Below are 16,094 nucleotides of genomic sequence, written 5' to 3'. Positions count from 1 at the left end.
ACTCAAATGAGTCATTTTCTCATTGAGGTGTTCATAAATAAGTCGCACAAGCCGCAATGCATATTAAGTGATGATGTAACTGTAGCGACTTTTGTTTGAGGTTCCATCATGAGGAGGCAGTGACAAAGTCATCGTGATGTTTCAGGTGCCTCACCTTCATGGGCTGATGTTATCTGCTCACACTACATGCTGGTGGTGGGTAGATGCAGTTTCATGAAACAGTATTGCAGGTTTGATGAAACAGTGTCCTAATTTTCACAGGCCACTAGATGGTGCTCTTGGTTTAGAAGTGACATGAGGGTTTCATTGAACTACAGTGGTACCTCGGTTTTCGAACATCCTGGAATTCGAACAAATCGGGGTTCGAACAAAAATTTAGAGATTTTTTGGCTTCGAAGGAAAATCCAGAACTCGAAGCTGGAAAAAAACGTAGCGTGCACGGACCGATCAGCTGACCCTCGACGCGCCTTGTTATTGTGTATAACGCAGCCTCTGTATGCAGACGTGTCCCGTTAGCTACATTTACTGACTGTTTTTTCTTCATATTGAGGTGTAAAACCTTTCCTGTCTCTTGTCCACTTGACGGCTGTGTCACCTCTGGAATGTGTTGGACAAAACCTCTGGCCACTGACTTGCCCTTCTCGTCTTATCTTCCGAGTCAGAAATGTTGGATTTCTCCACTTTAATGTGAAGCACCAAGTGTCGATCAGCAGCAGCAGCATTTTGTTTTTCCGCTTTCTCCATCCCGATCCATGAATTATCTCTTGTTGCATTCACTCGACGCTGCTGTTTTTGTTTGTTTGTTTTGTATTTTTTGTGACAAATGATGGAAATCTTTTATTGTTCTTTCAAAACAGCAACATTTGAGCTTCTCGTACAAATGATATAACGCAGCATGCATTTTAAAACGAACGCCTCGGCACACGTTACAACACGCGTCCAAGTGTGTCCGGCTTGTCTGTCCTGCCAGACATGGTCATAACCTGCATAAAAATAGTCTTCATTAACATTTAACATCATTTTTCAGAATGTCAGATGAATGAAAGTCACATTAGCCCTTGAGGGATAAGAAGAACCTGGAAAAGTGAATAAGAATATTAATCTGATGGACCAAAAGATCATTCTATCTATCCCTCCAGCTGCTGTCTCGGAGGTGGCGTCATCCAAAAGCCACAACAAATCCCTTCATTACAGGACTTGTCGAGAGAGAAAGGGCACATGCTGTCAAAGTATGTTGAGTCTCAACTTGTTTGACTGTCATAAATGTAATGAATGGCCCCAGCCAGAGCCTGTCAGAGGCTTGCTGGAACGCTCTTGTCAAGTCGTATCGTCATCATGGTTAATCATTAGTTTTCCTCAAACATTTACTTGACTTTTTCCTCACACTGCTGAGGTAAATTGAAAATAAGCTATTCCTTGACATGCCCCTCTATGTCTTGTGGAAATGGTTACACCTTCTCATTTCCTTTCTATGAAATCCTTTTACAGCAACCCTCCATGTGTCATTTCTCACAATTTTCTCTTCCCCTGACAGTTCTCAGGGAATGAAACTCTCTCGATGTAAGCCAGTCTCGCATCGCTTTAAGAAAACGAAATTGTCTCTGTCTGCGGTTGGACTGCACAGAATGATACGGATTATTGAAGTGTGCGATAATGATAGCAACATGACAACAATAAGCTGTTGCAATAAAAAATATCTGAGTGGAAAGTGGTTCATGAATAGTGAAAAGTTTTGGAGAGCTAAAGGCGTCGCTCTGCGAAAAACAAAAAAACAAATACGACAATTACAGCTGGAATATGCAGCCAACATTTGCATATTTGTCCTCTTCTAAAATTATATTTATTGCTTTTATCTCCCTTTCTATTAAACTTGCATAAATTAGACATTAGAAACACTGAAAAGATATTTTGTGCATCGCAACAATAACCTTTTTTCTGCCGTCATAAAGCCAAACTCCTGCTGCGTCTTCATTGAAAATAAAACGGAAAAAACGTTGCCCCTGTAAATTGCTCTCTTAAAAAACGATATAAGAACGTTATATGTAATCCAAAATGAAATGATGCGATGAAAGCAGCAGTTTAAATTCATCTTAAATAGAATTGAATTTTAAAAAAATCCCATACAGCTGAGTAGCAGACTGTGAGTTGAGCCCTGCCTTTAGACGGCCAATAGAACCAACTTCCTCAGAGCATCAAGCTGCTTACTGACTAATGGAATGGTCTTGTCCTCACATTTCCATTCCCATTTCAGGAAAAACCTGTGTCCACACCAGCTACAAAATGTCATAGTAGTTGTGCAACACATTCTCACTCGTATGGCATCACATCATGACTGTCATCACGTGGACTTTTGCTTCCAATGTTGACGGAGAAGTCAACCTTCCGTTTTAGTGTTGACACGTGGGCGTTTTAATGGAGTCAAATGTATCCTCTCCTGTGTGACATTCTAAAGGAGTGGATGGGTTTAGCTAATGCAGCTGTGAGGTCAGATGTTGCACAGTGTACTGACTGAGTCAACCTTGAGTCAACTTTACACGCACAAGTCCTCTTGAAAATAATCGGCTCTTGCATTTGACAAGGGAGGTCTGCCATTTTGTTAACATTATGCCTGCGTAAAAGAACAAGGAGGCGGTATAGAACTTGCCCCCTGTTGAGCTGTTAAGACATTAGAGAAAGCCGCTGCTAGGCGACCCCTATCTAACATGTTCTCACATCTTGGACTTGGCCGAGTGGACTTTTTATTCCTGGGCTGACGCAGAAGGCAACCAACACTGCTTCGGCTTTCAATTGAATCAAATGGTTCCCTCTTGTCTCATTTCTTGAAGCTGGAAGCAACACTCATAATAAAAAAATAAAAATAAAAACAATGTTTGGAGGCATACAGTTTGATGTCACTTGGTTGATACAGCACCATGTGCCTCACACACACTGTATACAAAAGCTAAGCTAATGCTTCAAGCCACCAGCTGATCATGTTGATGATTGTTACTGTTAATAAAAAATAGTTAAAATATAATAAATAAAGAAAAAAATAAATTCATAGTCATGAGTTGTTATTGAAAACTTTGTCCATTTATTTCCCTTGTTGCGCTCCTACACCACACGTGTGACTTCCTGACACCCACTCATATTCGACTCTTTGCATTTAGCATTCAGAAACCAGCTGTCCAAAACTGTTTGGCCTCTGGGTGGCGGATGTTTCCCCCCAATTATCGAGCTGCCAATCATCCCCACAGCCGACGCTCCTCACACAAACATCGCAACACTGAGCTACGACAGGTTTATACAGATGTTAAATCAAGACACAGCACAATTTTGGCATCAAAAATGAGTGGATGTGTCGTGCAGACGAGGTTGAGACAAATCTGTAGTCGGCGTCTATTTCAGCTTCAGTGAGTTTCACTTGGAAGAAACGCCAGTCCAGCGCACGTGTATGGAGGCAATCGACACCAACATTATGTGGACATGTTGCTATATGCACCTTAGTTATTATCAGTATGAAGACGTGGAACAGAAAAAAATGTTAAGTGGCCTTCAAATTGAATTTGGTAATGTGCACAGGGAGGCTGATCATTACTATGTGCATCATAAACGTTGGCGTCCCACAGTCTACTAACACATGCAGTCGCAGGAGGCCCATATGTTTCCTAGCATGAGACTGAATTGGACAGACATTCATTGGATTAAATATGTTCTTCTCAGCAGGCTTCAAGTCAAACAGAATAAGTCGATACATGTGTCCTTCCCCAGTGTTTGAGCTGTAGTGCTCAACACCTGAACAGGATTATCAAGACTAAATCTGAAGTTGGGCAGAGAAGAAGGTTGAGGATCATGTGATATCGCTCATTGCAGTTATGGGTGCTGAAACAACATGGTTGGAGATGAAGATAGACCTGAAAGTGGACCACCATTTTATCGCTCATCTCCAGTATGATATAATCTTCCATCATTACAATACAGTTCTAACATGTACGCCGTTTCTACACTGCAGACTTATTCCCACTTACACAGCTCCTTTATAAAGCAAAGATAATTCCAATGTTTCAGTTTAAAGTATGACCAGCTTAAAAGGAGTTTGTTCTCTGTTGAGTAATTGGGTGTGAAGATAACATGAAGGGAAGGCTTTATCTTTTAGCCCAGAGCTTTTCCGAATGGCAGAGAGGAGACAGAGGGTTTACGATTTTACTGAAGAGTTTTAAAACAAAGCTTTGCCATAATCAAGTGGAAGGATCTCGGTTATATACTGCACGATAGACAAACAGTTATTTACTTTTGTGGACGCCGGGCAAATCGCTCTTTTGAGTGAAGACACTGGTGGCCCCCTTTATCTTTTTTTTTTTTTTTTTCCCTCAGAATACATGACACTTTCTTCAGAAGCTGCTGCTAGCATATCCTGCTAGTCGCTGTTGTGAAGTGAAACCACATCTGTTGGTTCAGTCAAGTCCAAGATTTTTAATACTCTGTCTTCATTTATTCATGGGGCTGATTCACTGAGATCACTCGTGGACTCATTTGTGCCCGACTTGGCAGCAGTACATGTTTGGAGAGACACGAGCCAGAAGAATCCAGCAGAGTCCTACAAGCCGAAAGGTCCTACCCTGTGGCGTTTATTGGACAGTCCGTGAAATAAAACACAAATTAAGTAGTGAGTATTACTGGCTCCACACTGCTAAAGATAAACAGTGTTTGCAAGTACCTTCGGATTAAATAAGACACACAAAGGTTTGTCGAGGGTAAATTAATGTACTTTTATTGTCTCCATTCAGAAAATGCAACCCAAATGTCATATTCATTTTAGCAAATTTACTTGTCTTGGTTACACGTTGTGTGCTTATCTTTGTTTGAGAACACGCACAACATGTTCGGAAACCTGCTGCAGAGTGAATAAAAACCCTCTTTGCTATCACAGTATCCAACCTTAGATCCATGGGTGAAAATGGCTGAATGACATTTGTAGTCTTATATCCAGTGCTCTAAAATAGTGGTCCCCGACCCCCGGGCCGGGGACCGGTACCGGTCCGTGGATCAATTGGTACCGGGCCACACAAGACTAACCTTTATTTTGAAAAATGACCGGCTTCTCTTGGTTAAGCCTCAGTCACTTGAGAACCAAACTGTGAGCCGCAAGCTTGCAAAATGAGCCAGAAACAGCCGTCTTTGGAAAGTTTCTTTGCGAAGAGGAAAAGGCTCAGTGAAGAGACAGAAGAAGAGCCCACGACTTCCGTGAAGAAGAACGTTTTTAACAGACAATAGTTGGAGTTGTACTTGAAATATGGATTTGTCATGATCGGTGAGTCCCAGGTGCCAAACACGCAAACATGCAGAGGCCTTATCTGAAGGTTCAAAGTGGCAACTTCATACCACCCAGGCTTCAAATGGTCAAGCATGGACTGGTCCGCGTGATAAAAAGGTTGGGGACCACTGCTCTATAAGGTGTCTCCCATTGCAAAAATGTCGCTTTTTGCATTTTTAGTATTGCATAGAAAATATATAATAACCATCTGGTGTTTACATAAAATAAAATGAATAAACAAAAGCTCAGTCAAATGAGACTGAGCGCTATAGATGGGCTCATGAGCTCACATTTGGTACCTGTGGGTAATCAGTATTCGCCGGTTGTTTCGAGGAGTACAAGCAAAATCCAAAATGTGAAAGTAATTAGGTCGAACATTTGAATGAATTAACTGTTGGCTCTGTGACATTGCACTTCTCTGGCCTTTTGACCCAAACAGCGCATCGCAGCATGCATACAAAACACAGCGGCACCACAGATACACAGCTAGATACTCAGCTGCAAGGAGGCGGGATGCTGCTTTCTATTCTTCATCCATCGCGCATGAGGAGGCTCCACTCATGTGTCTTTTAGGAATCTTATGACTCACGTATTTGACAGTTTGTATTTCTCATGTGTGCAAATGTAAGCTTGTGTACACCCTTGAATGGTGTGTTTCTAACATCATCTACCCATGTTGTTGGGCTGTGCTACTGCCACCTACTCTCTTGTTCTCATTTGAAATGAATGGTATCAATGAGGAGCTCTAGAAGCTACTACGCTTAGTCCTCACAAGAATCTCATTAACCTGATGACAGCGTAGGGTCAAGGGACTCTCTTCCTGCAGTGATTAAATCTGCCCACACTGAGCACTGGTGTGAAGTAGTTGTGGTTGCAGTGAGTGGACCTTTCAGTCACCGATACAACTGACTCCGTCTTTCTATGGACAGGCTCTGTGTCCTAGTGCAGCATAGTCATGGCATCCCACTGGACATGCAGATGCAGGATGTGTTTTCCTAGCATGAGATTGAATGGTCCATGTAGACGGTTCTGGTCCAAATGCAAACGTCCCTAAGATTTGTATGTGTTGTTGAGCGGCAGTGATTTCCTTCAGCATCTGTTTTTTCGCTCTTCTTTAATGGGCAGTTGGCACTAGGAATCTCCTTCACATGATCCAGTGAGCATCCACTCACCACCTCCGCACTTACTCATCTTACTTTTTCCTTTTTTTTTTTTTGTCACCTCTTGCGTCTCTAATTGCTCCATTTTCACTCACTTCCCCTGAAAGTGAATTATATACGCCAAAATCAAGCTATTTTTCAAGGCAGTGTTTGATCCAATTCCATTATGTCCTGGTAATGTAAAGAACTCACTGAGCCACCCATTCATGAGACTCCTGTGTTGCCAACTTGGCGACTTTGTCGCTAAATCTGGTGACTTTCCAAATCCTCTTGGCGCTGTTTTAAAATTGACGCGCAACAAATCTTTCCGGTCCTGTATCCGTGAGACGCATCTCATGCCGCCGTCTTCCGCAAGCAGCGAGTTCCGCTGCGAGTATCAGCGCCGAAGCCCACGCAGGCGAAGGTCACTCTCATTCACTGAAATGTCTCAGAGAAGCCTCTGCTGCAGTTGGAGACCAGAACATACTGCAAATGAATCTGCATGCGCAACGCCACTTATGCAAATGAGGCAATGATTTCATTTAGCAACTGTACCGATCGCCAATAGCAAGTTCCCTCGCTGATGAATTTGTCGCCACTTTGGTTAAGATCCATTTCCTCTTGGCGACTTCTATTATGAAAAGCAACCAGCGACAAATCTAGTTTTTTTTCCGGTCCTGGGTTCCACAATAACATCATTTAGCAGCTTCCAGACAGCCAGGCGCGACTTTCCTTCCTGAGGAGTCGGCAGCACTGGGGAGACTCGCGGAGGCCATTATCAGGAAACACCTATCACCGTAATGTGACACTAACATAGTATGAGGAACACTGGAACAGCGGGAAATGAGCCAAACACTCAAGGGAGGTTTGATCAGAGCCTTGTTTCAGAAAACAAATGAAATGAAGAGGTTACTGCACTTGAAGAGGTGACTTTTTATTAGATAGAGGCTGTTCACGTAAATATCATTGTTGTATATGGTATTAACAGCTTATTCACGCCAATATAGTGAACAGTCTAGTAATCTGAAAACACAGCAGGGGCAATGTAAATGAATATATTATAGCCATATTGTTTATTAAGCCCTTGCACATACAGTGGAATGTGTATTTAGTGCATCACGTTGGACGCCTCTGTGCTCGTGCTGACTGACGCATGTACGTTTCATCTCAGCGACAAGTGTTCATTGAGAGGGATGGACGACTGGCAGACGTCTGTTTATTATTGTGAAGTGCTAAGACTGTACACAGCTTCTGGTTAAACAAGGCAACTGCCTGAATCAGGCGTTTGTCGAATTGTACTCGGGAGTAAAACATCATAAATAAGAAGCTCTCAGGTGTGAGGTTTGTTTTATTTTCTGCGGAAATATCCAACAGCCCGTCCTTCTTCTGCAAAGAGCCTCCAGGCTCCTTTGACATCTTCGCTCCCTAGAACGCTGTTATTGTTAAGACTGCATGATTTCCTCGGATGCTTGTTAAACTGCGTCAAACTTTTGATTTGACTTTCCTTTCACCAACTCCACTTTCTATTTTCTTGCGTCCCTTTGCCCCCAGCAGGGGCACGGAACACTGGTTTTAGTGGCTTAAGTCAGGGGTTCTTAAGCTTTTTTGATCTCGGGGCCCACCTTTCCCAGAACAAATGCACCATATTAAATCTACTTACAGGTAAACAAACCAAAACTTTGTGAAATGACATGAAACCATGTGATCATCGCAAAGATATTTATTTGTCAGAAAACTGGAAAAACTGAATACAATTATGAATAAAAGGAATATAGTAAAGACATGTCTAAATATCATAAAATAAAAATAATACATTTTATTTAGACTCCAAAGAAGATATAAATGAAGTGTAAATAAAAGTATCACCATTTCAAAAGATCTTCTTTTCAAGAACTTCTCCATAGTTGTTAACTATCACAGATTTACAGCTGTCAAGTCAATTCAGTGGCACACGACTGCCACCATATGTGGCTAATGTATTAAAACACAGCGCCCACACGACCCAAAGATGTAAAGCAAAAAAACATCTAGCGGCCCTCTACAAGGCACTCGCACTCTTAATTCTTTGGATTCTGTTCACACTTTTGTGTCATGGAAAAACGTGTGGGTTGGTTTAACATTATACGGGTTTTATTTTTCTACAAACTCTTGCCTTGATTCTTGTCTACTGACCATCAGGTGTGGTTCTCAGGAAGGCAGTCAGCGCTGGTCACATCTACAGCTGCAATGCAGTGAGGTTAGGGAGTCCATGGAAACTTTGGGTTTACATGGTGGAAGTGTAAAGGTTTACTGACAGATGGTGAGCTTGGCAGCTTTTGACAGCATGAGGTGACATATTGGGATTGAACCAGCATGCACCAACCCACTCACTGCCATGTTTTCAGCGAACACATTTCCGTCTGTGGTCAATATGCTCTGATCGACTTCCACTGGTTGCTTATTTCAGTCTAGAATTGTACTCGAGTGTGAAGCTGTGGGAAGATCCGACGGGGGAGAACATCCAGCTCATGTGCTTTCTAGTGAACATGTACTGCGCGTCTGAGTACTCAGCAGGTGTGCTGAAGATTTAAAGACATTAGATGAGGAAAGCCTATGACCCAGGAGGTAACCTTTGATGTGTTCGGAGAAAACCTGTGTACAGTCATCCATGTCGGATTGGGGAAAGCTGAAACACCTTTCATTGAGCACTCATGCATCATTGGGGAATCTCCTCTTGCCCTGATATTTGGCTGACAATGGCCTTCTCCCAGTAAACACAGCACCTTGATATGTTAAGTGGTTGGCAGCTGGTGCGAAGGTGGACTTCTTGGCTCCCATGCCTGCCGGAAGAACAAGAGAAGATGTGTACTTTTTTAAAGTATATTACTGAATATGTAGTCTTTCGAGATTTATGTTGCAGCTCGGTATTATTTATGCATGAACTCCGTGACTTTCCAAATGTTCCTTCAGAAATCATAAGTTACTGTTCAGAGGCAGAAAGTAGTGGGCAGATGTAGCTGCTTCTGTTTATAGATATGTTTCTGTGTCTATCTCTGAAACAAATGATCTTCTGTTTACCCTCCTCTGCCGTTCTCTCCCTCCTTCTCTGTTTCATTTTTGTTGACTCTATTTGCCTCCCTCATCTCAAGATTTATCACTTTGAAAGCTGAAAGCTGGGAGGTCGATTCTTACAGCAGCTTTTGGCACCTATCCTGAGACTGAGCTGCAATTTCTTCAAGCTTCTTTTCCTCCCCTTTATATGGCTGGTCGTTTCATATGCCTGTTCAATTGATCCATTTTGGTTACTGTTTTGAGTCCGTTTGTATGTCAAGGTAGTGTGTTAGCATTTTCACATTTTAGTTAGAATTCATTTCACCTTTGAAACAGCTGTTTAGATTAAATAATAGTCTCGGTGGGCCAAACTAGTATTTTTAAATATGCCTTTGGTTGGGCTTCAGTCCCCAATTTCTCTCACCACATTTGTTCGGTTTGGGGAATCTGAATGGTATTTGTCATTGTCTCGGGTTGTTGCAGTAATAAATATTTGCATAATGCACATTTGTCTGCTCCCCTGGTGATAAGACCGTAGAAATTGCAGGGTGCAACAACTGCACATGATAAAGGACACGGCAGCGCCGGTATTGAGAAAGAGCGGTAGACTGAGAGATATAGGGAGAGAAGGGGGGCATCGAAGAGAAGCTAAGCAGGTCTGCCCAAAGAGGTGCTTAAACCTGCTGACGTGTCGGTCTGGGGTGGTTTCTGGCAGGAGCTGCAATGCTAGTCAAAGTGGAGCGACGTGTCCCGAACTGCTCACTTGCTTGATCTTCATTTGTGCCTTACAAATTCAACGTAAACAGAAGCTGAAAACACGCGCTCCAGAACGTATTTAAAAAGATTACCTCTGGCGAGGATTCGTGTTTCTCTATGTGAAAAGAGGTAAACTGTGCAGAGACATTGGGATGTGTCATTGTATATTAAAGGGGCGCTTACGTCCTTTGTTCTCCAGAGAACATTTGTTTTTAGGAGAGGACATGTATTTGTAAGATTAAAACCAGAAATGCCGAGAGTAAAATCCAACAAAGGAAGGAGAACTGTGAATACAAAGCATTGTAGTGCATGGAGCTGTAGAGCCTAAGACTGAATAAAAACAAAAACCTCCATGACTCAAAAATAGTTTTCGGCTCATGGCAGAAACATATTGTCTTGACACGGAAAGCACTCTAGTTTAGGAAACCAGACATTCAGTTTCTAGGTGGACAGTCCGGTTTTTAACGTCACTCTAGACGCACATTTGTCCTTTATATCGGTGCACCTGAATAATATCTTATTAATATCTTGGTCTCGGCTGGTGTGGTCTTGAGTACTGAACACTGTAAAACAGCATTTGCTGAAAACAATTTCCAGTGATAAATAGTGATGGGTGGGTGATTCATGACACAGTATTGAGGTGTCACGAAACAGTGTCCTGATTTTCAGAGGCCACCAGATGGCAGTGTCACCTTTACAATGTTTGGACTTGAACAGCTGATTCAGTGGTACCTCACATCATTTCTAAACCAAGAGCGCCATCTACTGGCCTCTGAAAATAAGGACACTGTTTCATCGACCTCTCGGTACTGTTCCATGATATCTCATATACCCATCATTAGTGTCCCGATTTCCAGGCCACGAATGGTAATGTTTTGACTAGACCAAATAATCCAATGAAACCTCACATCATCTCTAAACTAACAGCACCATATAGAGTGACATTGTTTGCTATCGAGTGGTTAGAATAGCATTGATTATTACGGTGTGCTCCATCTAAAGGAGCTTCCACGACTGTCTGTCAAACATTGTATGAATAAGGAAAAGCACCACATGGTCTTCCTTGAAGCAGCTAGTATATTACAATCATGGATCAAAATGTCGTTCAGGGAATAGAATCCAAACAGAGTCACTGTACATGGCTCTCAAGCATTCAGTGTGTGACACATGAATTTTCACCATTCATGAAGTCACAGGCAAGATGGGGTATTTCTCCCGCATAAAAACAACATCCTCAGAGTGACGCAGGAGTGGAACATACTGAACAGCAAGTAGTGACCAGGTTAACAGTGGGAGCTGGGCCAAGTCGAAGTCATGCATTGCTTTGGTTTCCTCTCTGCTGCATGTAAACCGAGAGAAGGTGATGCAATCTGACGTGGCGAGCTGCTGCCTTAGTCGGGCTACTCTCTGCATGTAATCGTAGTATGTGTCAGTAATATAGTTAATCTATGAGATTGTTATTACCCATTCTATGCATGTATTTGCTAGATACCCATCAGTATTTAAAACCTTCATAAACTATTACAGTTAAAGCCTTGCACATTGTTAGAATGGTCGACATGGCCACCGTCAACCAACCAACCAGTACCCAGTCGTATACCATCAAATCTCACATTACGAGCTGAGATCAAAACTTGAGACTGTATCATGTTAAGCACACAATCCATTGTAGAGGGGAATACTCACAGTCCATGGGTTTCAATTATTCACAATTCCTCAAATTGGTCTCCTGTTTGCTCCTGTGGACATGGCCACCCTAGCGCTAGGTCACAGCTAACGCTAGCTTGGAAGTCAAAACCAATCATTGGGCAACACCAAAACAATATCAAATGATCCATAACAGCATGTTTTGTGTCCACAGTGAGTTGAATGTGCATTTAGTTTTAGTGATTCGATTGAATTCTTACAAAGTACAGTGGTACCTCGGTTTTCGAACATCCTGGACTTCAAACAACTTCAAACGAGTTCAAACAAAAATTTCTAGATTTTTTTGCCTCGGATTTCGAAAGAAAATCCAGAACTCGAACGCCCCCGAAAAAAGCCAGAAAAAACATAGCGTGCGTGGACCGATCAGCTGACCCACGACGCGCTTTGTTATTGTGTATAATGCAGCCTCTGTATGCAGACGTGTCCCGTTAGCTACATTTACTGACTGTTTTTTTTCTTCATATTGAGGAGTAAAACCTTTCCTGTCTCCACACTGGACCGTGGTAGAGTGTCACTCTCGACACCTCCGAGGCTGGAGCGCTCACTCCAGGGTTTGATGTCCTGTTGTGGGCTGGAGCTGGGACAGGGATGAGGCGAGTCTGGGACAGAGCGTGACTTGGTTTATGACTTTGTCACAGCCAAACTGCACAGAAGCGCACATTCAGAGCTGGACACGCACCGGGCACCTCTTCACTTCTGGAGAGACGTCACTCACTCGGCAACCCCTCCCACATGCAGCGGCCACACACATAGAGGAACAGCGCACCTGCAGCAGACGCTCTACATTCACTCCTACAAAAGACTATTTTAAGGCTTGGAACGCATTATTTCTTTTTCCATTCATTGTAATGGGAAAAATCGATTCAGATTTCAAACAATTTGCTTCTCGAACGGCCGTCTGGAACGGACACAAGAAACAAAAACAACAGCATAAAAGTGTGGAGATACCATCTGAACCTTCTGAAATCCACATCACATCCAAAGACCTTCTTTGCTGAACTAATGAAACCCAACAGAAGTTCTCAAAATATACAAGAACTTCACACAGAACTTAATTTTGCCTTGTACCTAGCACACAAGAATCGTTGCAAGAGTTGCCACCAAAAGTGTCCTTTTTGTGAAGATTAAGTTTCAGCTCGGACCTTTTCCATTAGTAAAGTGGTTGTTAGATTAAATAGAAAATGAAACCCAAACAATTTGTCTCCTTTAATGACGCTGCGTGTCCTGACTGAGGGGGAGAAGTGAACGCATCATTCTTGATTTGCTTGTAGCCTTCAGCTAGTGCTCTATACCTGTATTTCAAACAAGAATTGATTCATCCTCGGTGAATACCAAAATAAATCTCAATATGTTCGTGCCCTGAAGCAAAAGCAAGGAAATGGTGAAGTATAACAGGAAAAAAACGTCGCATTATCGTCACGCAATATGCAAAGTACACGTCTCAACGCGATTTCTTTCTCGCACTCCAAACAAAAGTTGCTCTGTCACTCATAATCTACATGAATAAACATTAGCAGCTGTTAAATATTTATAATTGACTCCTCTATTTATGTTTATTTGACTGTGAGTGCTTAAGTAAATATGACTCTTGCATACAGCAACACCTCCGAATGACTGAGTCCTCCTCTGAGTGAGTGAGATAGCGCTTGTTCATGTGCACTGCCCATTGAGCTGGAATAAATCGGACAGCATTACATCTGTCAGGCCGTGGAAAGCACCCACTGCTTTAAACAGAGTGGAAAAATAATATGTTGAAGCCCTCGACTGTTGTACAATAATTAATCCTGCGAGATTATTGAGGCAACTGCATGAAGACGGAGCATAGGTTTGGATTTTTTTTTTACTGGCTAGCTGATAATTTATGGTGAGTTGCACGTGGCGGTGTAAACTCTGAAGAGTGAATAACAGCTCAGGACAGATCTGGAAAGAATAACCTGTGATAAATGATGGAATGTTTCTCACTGGCCGTGTTCTTTTTCAAGCATCCATCTTTGCTCTTCCCTTGTAGGACAGCCCGCTGATCCTGCAGTCGGACAGAAATGTGACTGTCAATGCTCGGAATGATAAGGGAGAGCTGACTGGTCAACTCACAGTAGGTAAGAACCCAACACAGGAGGTCAGCACACATGTCTATCCGCTGCTAAACCGCACAAAACAAATCTTATTTTGATCCATTTTCTTTGTTATTTATCATTCGCGTGGCTTGGGTGGGCTCAGATCCGTAATTGCATTGTACCTCTCCCCCTCTGTCTGTTCTAAATCTGCCATCAATTTCCATTAGGCCTTCCCACAGATGCTGACAGCTGTACTGTTTTCTGACTACATCATTTTTTCTCAGGCTCTCATTGAATTAATGAGAAACGTGTGTATACCAGAACACATAACTCAATGGTCATAGAGCAGCATTAGCCATGACACATTCCGATGAAGAGCGATAAATCACCTGCAAGTTTCAAAAGTTGTACGCTAGAACTTTTTTATTTCCTTCAATAATCGAATTTCACATTCTTATAGACTAGTTTGCCATCAAAATGAATTTTGAAATGTTTCTATTGTTGAAGCTGTATCTGTTTAAAGATCCCTAAATGGCCTCTTCCCTCAAAACACTCCCTAAAGAACTACAATTATGGCCTCTGATGTGCTCCCAACAGGTTTTTATTTTGCGATAAAGCTAAATAAATTGACAAAGCCTTTGCCTTATTTGTAAAGTACACAGGTTTCAGTTTCTCATGTTTATTCAACTATACATAAATATGAGGAGGACAATTCTTTATTTTTTTGAGTGTGTTTTATTAGGCGAAGCAATTGTTGCTGTATTCATTTTTGGTTTAATGTTGTGTTGCATATTTATTACACACAATAAATATGTAATATTTTAAAGGTAACGCTTTAAAATGGGGACCACAAGTACTATTAGTAAACTAATTACTTCTTTATTTCCAGTTAATACTTGACAGTGCTGTCACACGAGAACTTTCGGTGACTATCCCAAGGTAAAATCTAGTCAGTCTTAACAAGACACTTCTCAATAATGGCTAATATGCTGCAAATACACATAGGAATAAGTAGTTTATTTAGGGTAATAAATGTCCCCTAATCTAGAGTGAGACCTCTCAGTTCAATGCTATAGAGGGTTTTCATGGCACGTCATCACCGCATCAGCCAACCTGGAAGCCGCCATGTTGGAAATACTCTTGTAGACTGTGAATGGAATGTGATGGAAAAACGCAAAAAAACCAAAACAAAAGACTTGTAGAAACGAGTTGGGACTCAATGAACACAAAAATGCGCGACACTTAAAACTGTGTGGGTTGGCATGGATAAAAATGTGCTGTGTAAGTTCTGTGTATTCCTCTACTGTTCCACAGCAATATAATGCAAATTAATAGACATTTAGGCTATAGTTTTTCTTTTTTTTTATGAGCAAAATATTCAGGCGTTATCCACACTTTTGACACAAAGGTCCTGTGTCAGCTATGCTAACCAAACCTTTCTTACGACAACTTCTGGCATCCTTGATTTATAATAAAGTCGATAAAATTCCAAATGTTTTTCACGATCAGAACGATTTGTACAGCCCAAAAACACGACAGTAATTCACCGTATTTTACAGGAAATGCTGCAGAATCGCTTTCAGTACCGTTCTGTGTTGAGCAGTGAGTATCTCCAACATGGCGGCTTTCGTGTTTGATGATGCGCCGTGAAAACCCTCTATAGTATTAGCGATGCTAACAACAGTTTACAGTCATGAACGAACGGTAACTCTGGGACTAGCTATTTTATAGGTGTTGTTGCCAATCCTGCGACATCCTGGGTCATGTTCATAAAACTGCCCAGCGTGAAATGTTTGCTCAAAAAGTCCGTTAGGGACGCTCTTCATGCAGCACAGCGTGGTGTGTCATTGATCCCCAGATCTTTGCATTATACTTCATGGCAAAACAATAGTTGCACAACTGAGATTACTCAGGAATTGATTTGACCAATGAAGAAATAAATTATGTGAATAATTTTTGTTTTGGCTTTTATTTCACTCAATAAAGTTTAGTTCCCATAAAGGCCTTGTTCAATTGCGTCTTTGTGACTCTGACGTCTGAAGCCGACGATGAAACCCATTAAATTCCCATTGTCGGAAAAAATATATTGCTTAAGCAAATATGTGCGCAAATGCT

At 41.8% G+C, this 16,094-nt stretch overlaps 1 protein-coding gene across 1 annotated transcript in view; it reads left to right on the top strand.

The window, feature by feature from the left end:
- Nucleotides 1–16,094, top strand: part of LOC128753392 (zeta-sarcoglycan-like) — a 261,646-nt gene that overhangs the window by 190,023 nt on the left and 55,529 nt on the right. Inside the window, exon 5 of the mRNA XM_053855066.1 lies at nt 13,934–14,021. Coding sequence (XP_053711041.1) covers nt 13,934–14,021 — 88 coding nt within the window. The remainder of the gene's footprint in view (nt 1–13,933; nt 14,022–16,094) is intronic.

This window comes from Synchiropus splendidus, chromosome 2 (assembly GCF_027744825.2).
Source record: "Synchiropus splendidus isolate RoL2022-P1 chromosome 2, RoL_Sspl_1.0, whole genome shotgun sequence".
Taxonomy (NCBI): domain Eukaryota; kingdom Metazoa; phylum Chordata; class Actinopteri; order Syngnathiformes; family Callionymidae; genus Synchiropus; species Synchiropus splendidus.
This window is presented reverse-complemented; position numbering and strand designations above follow the sequence as displayed.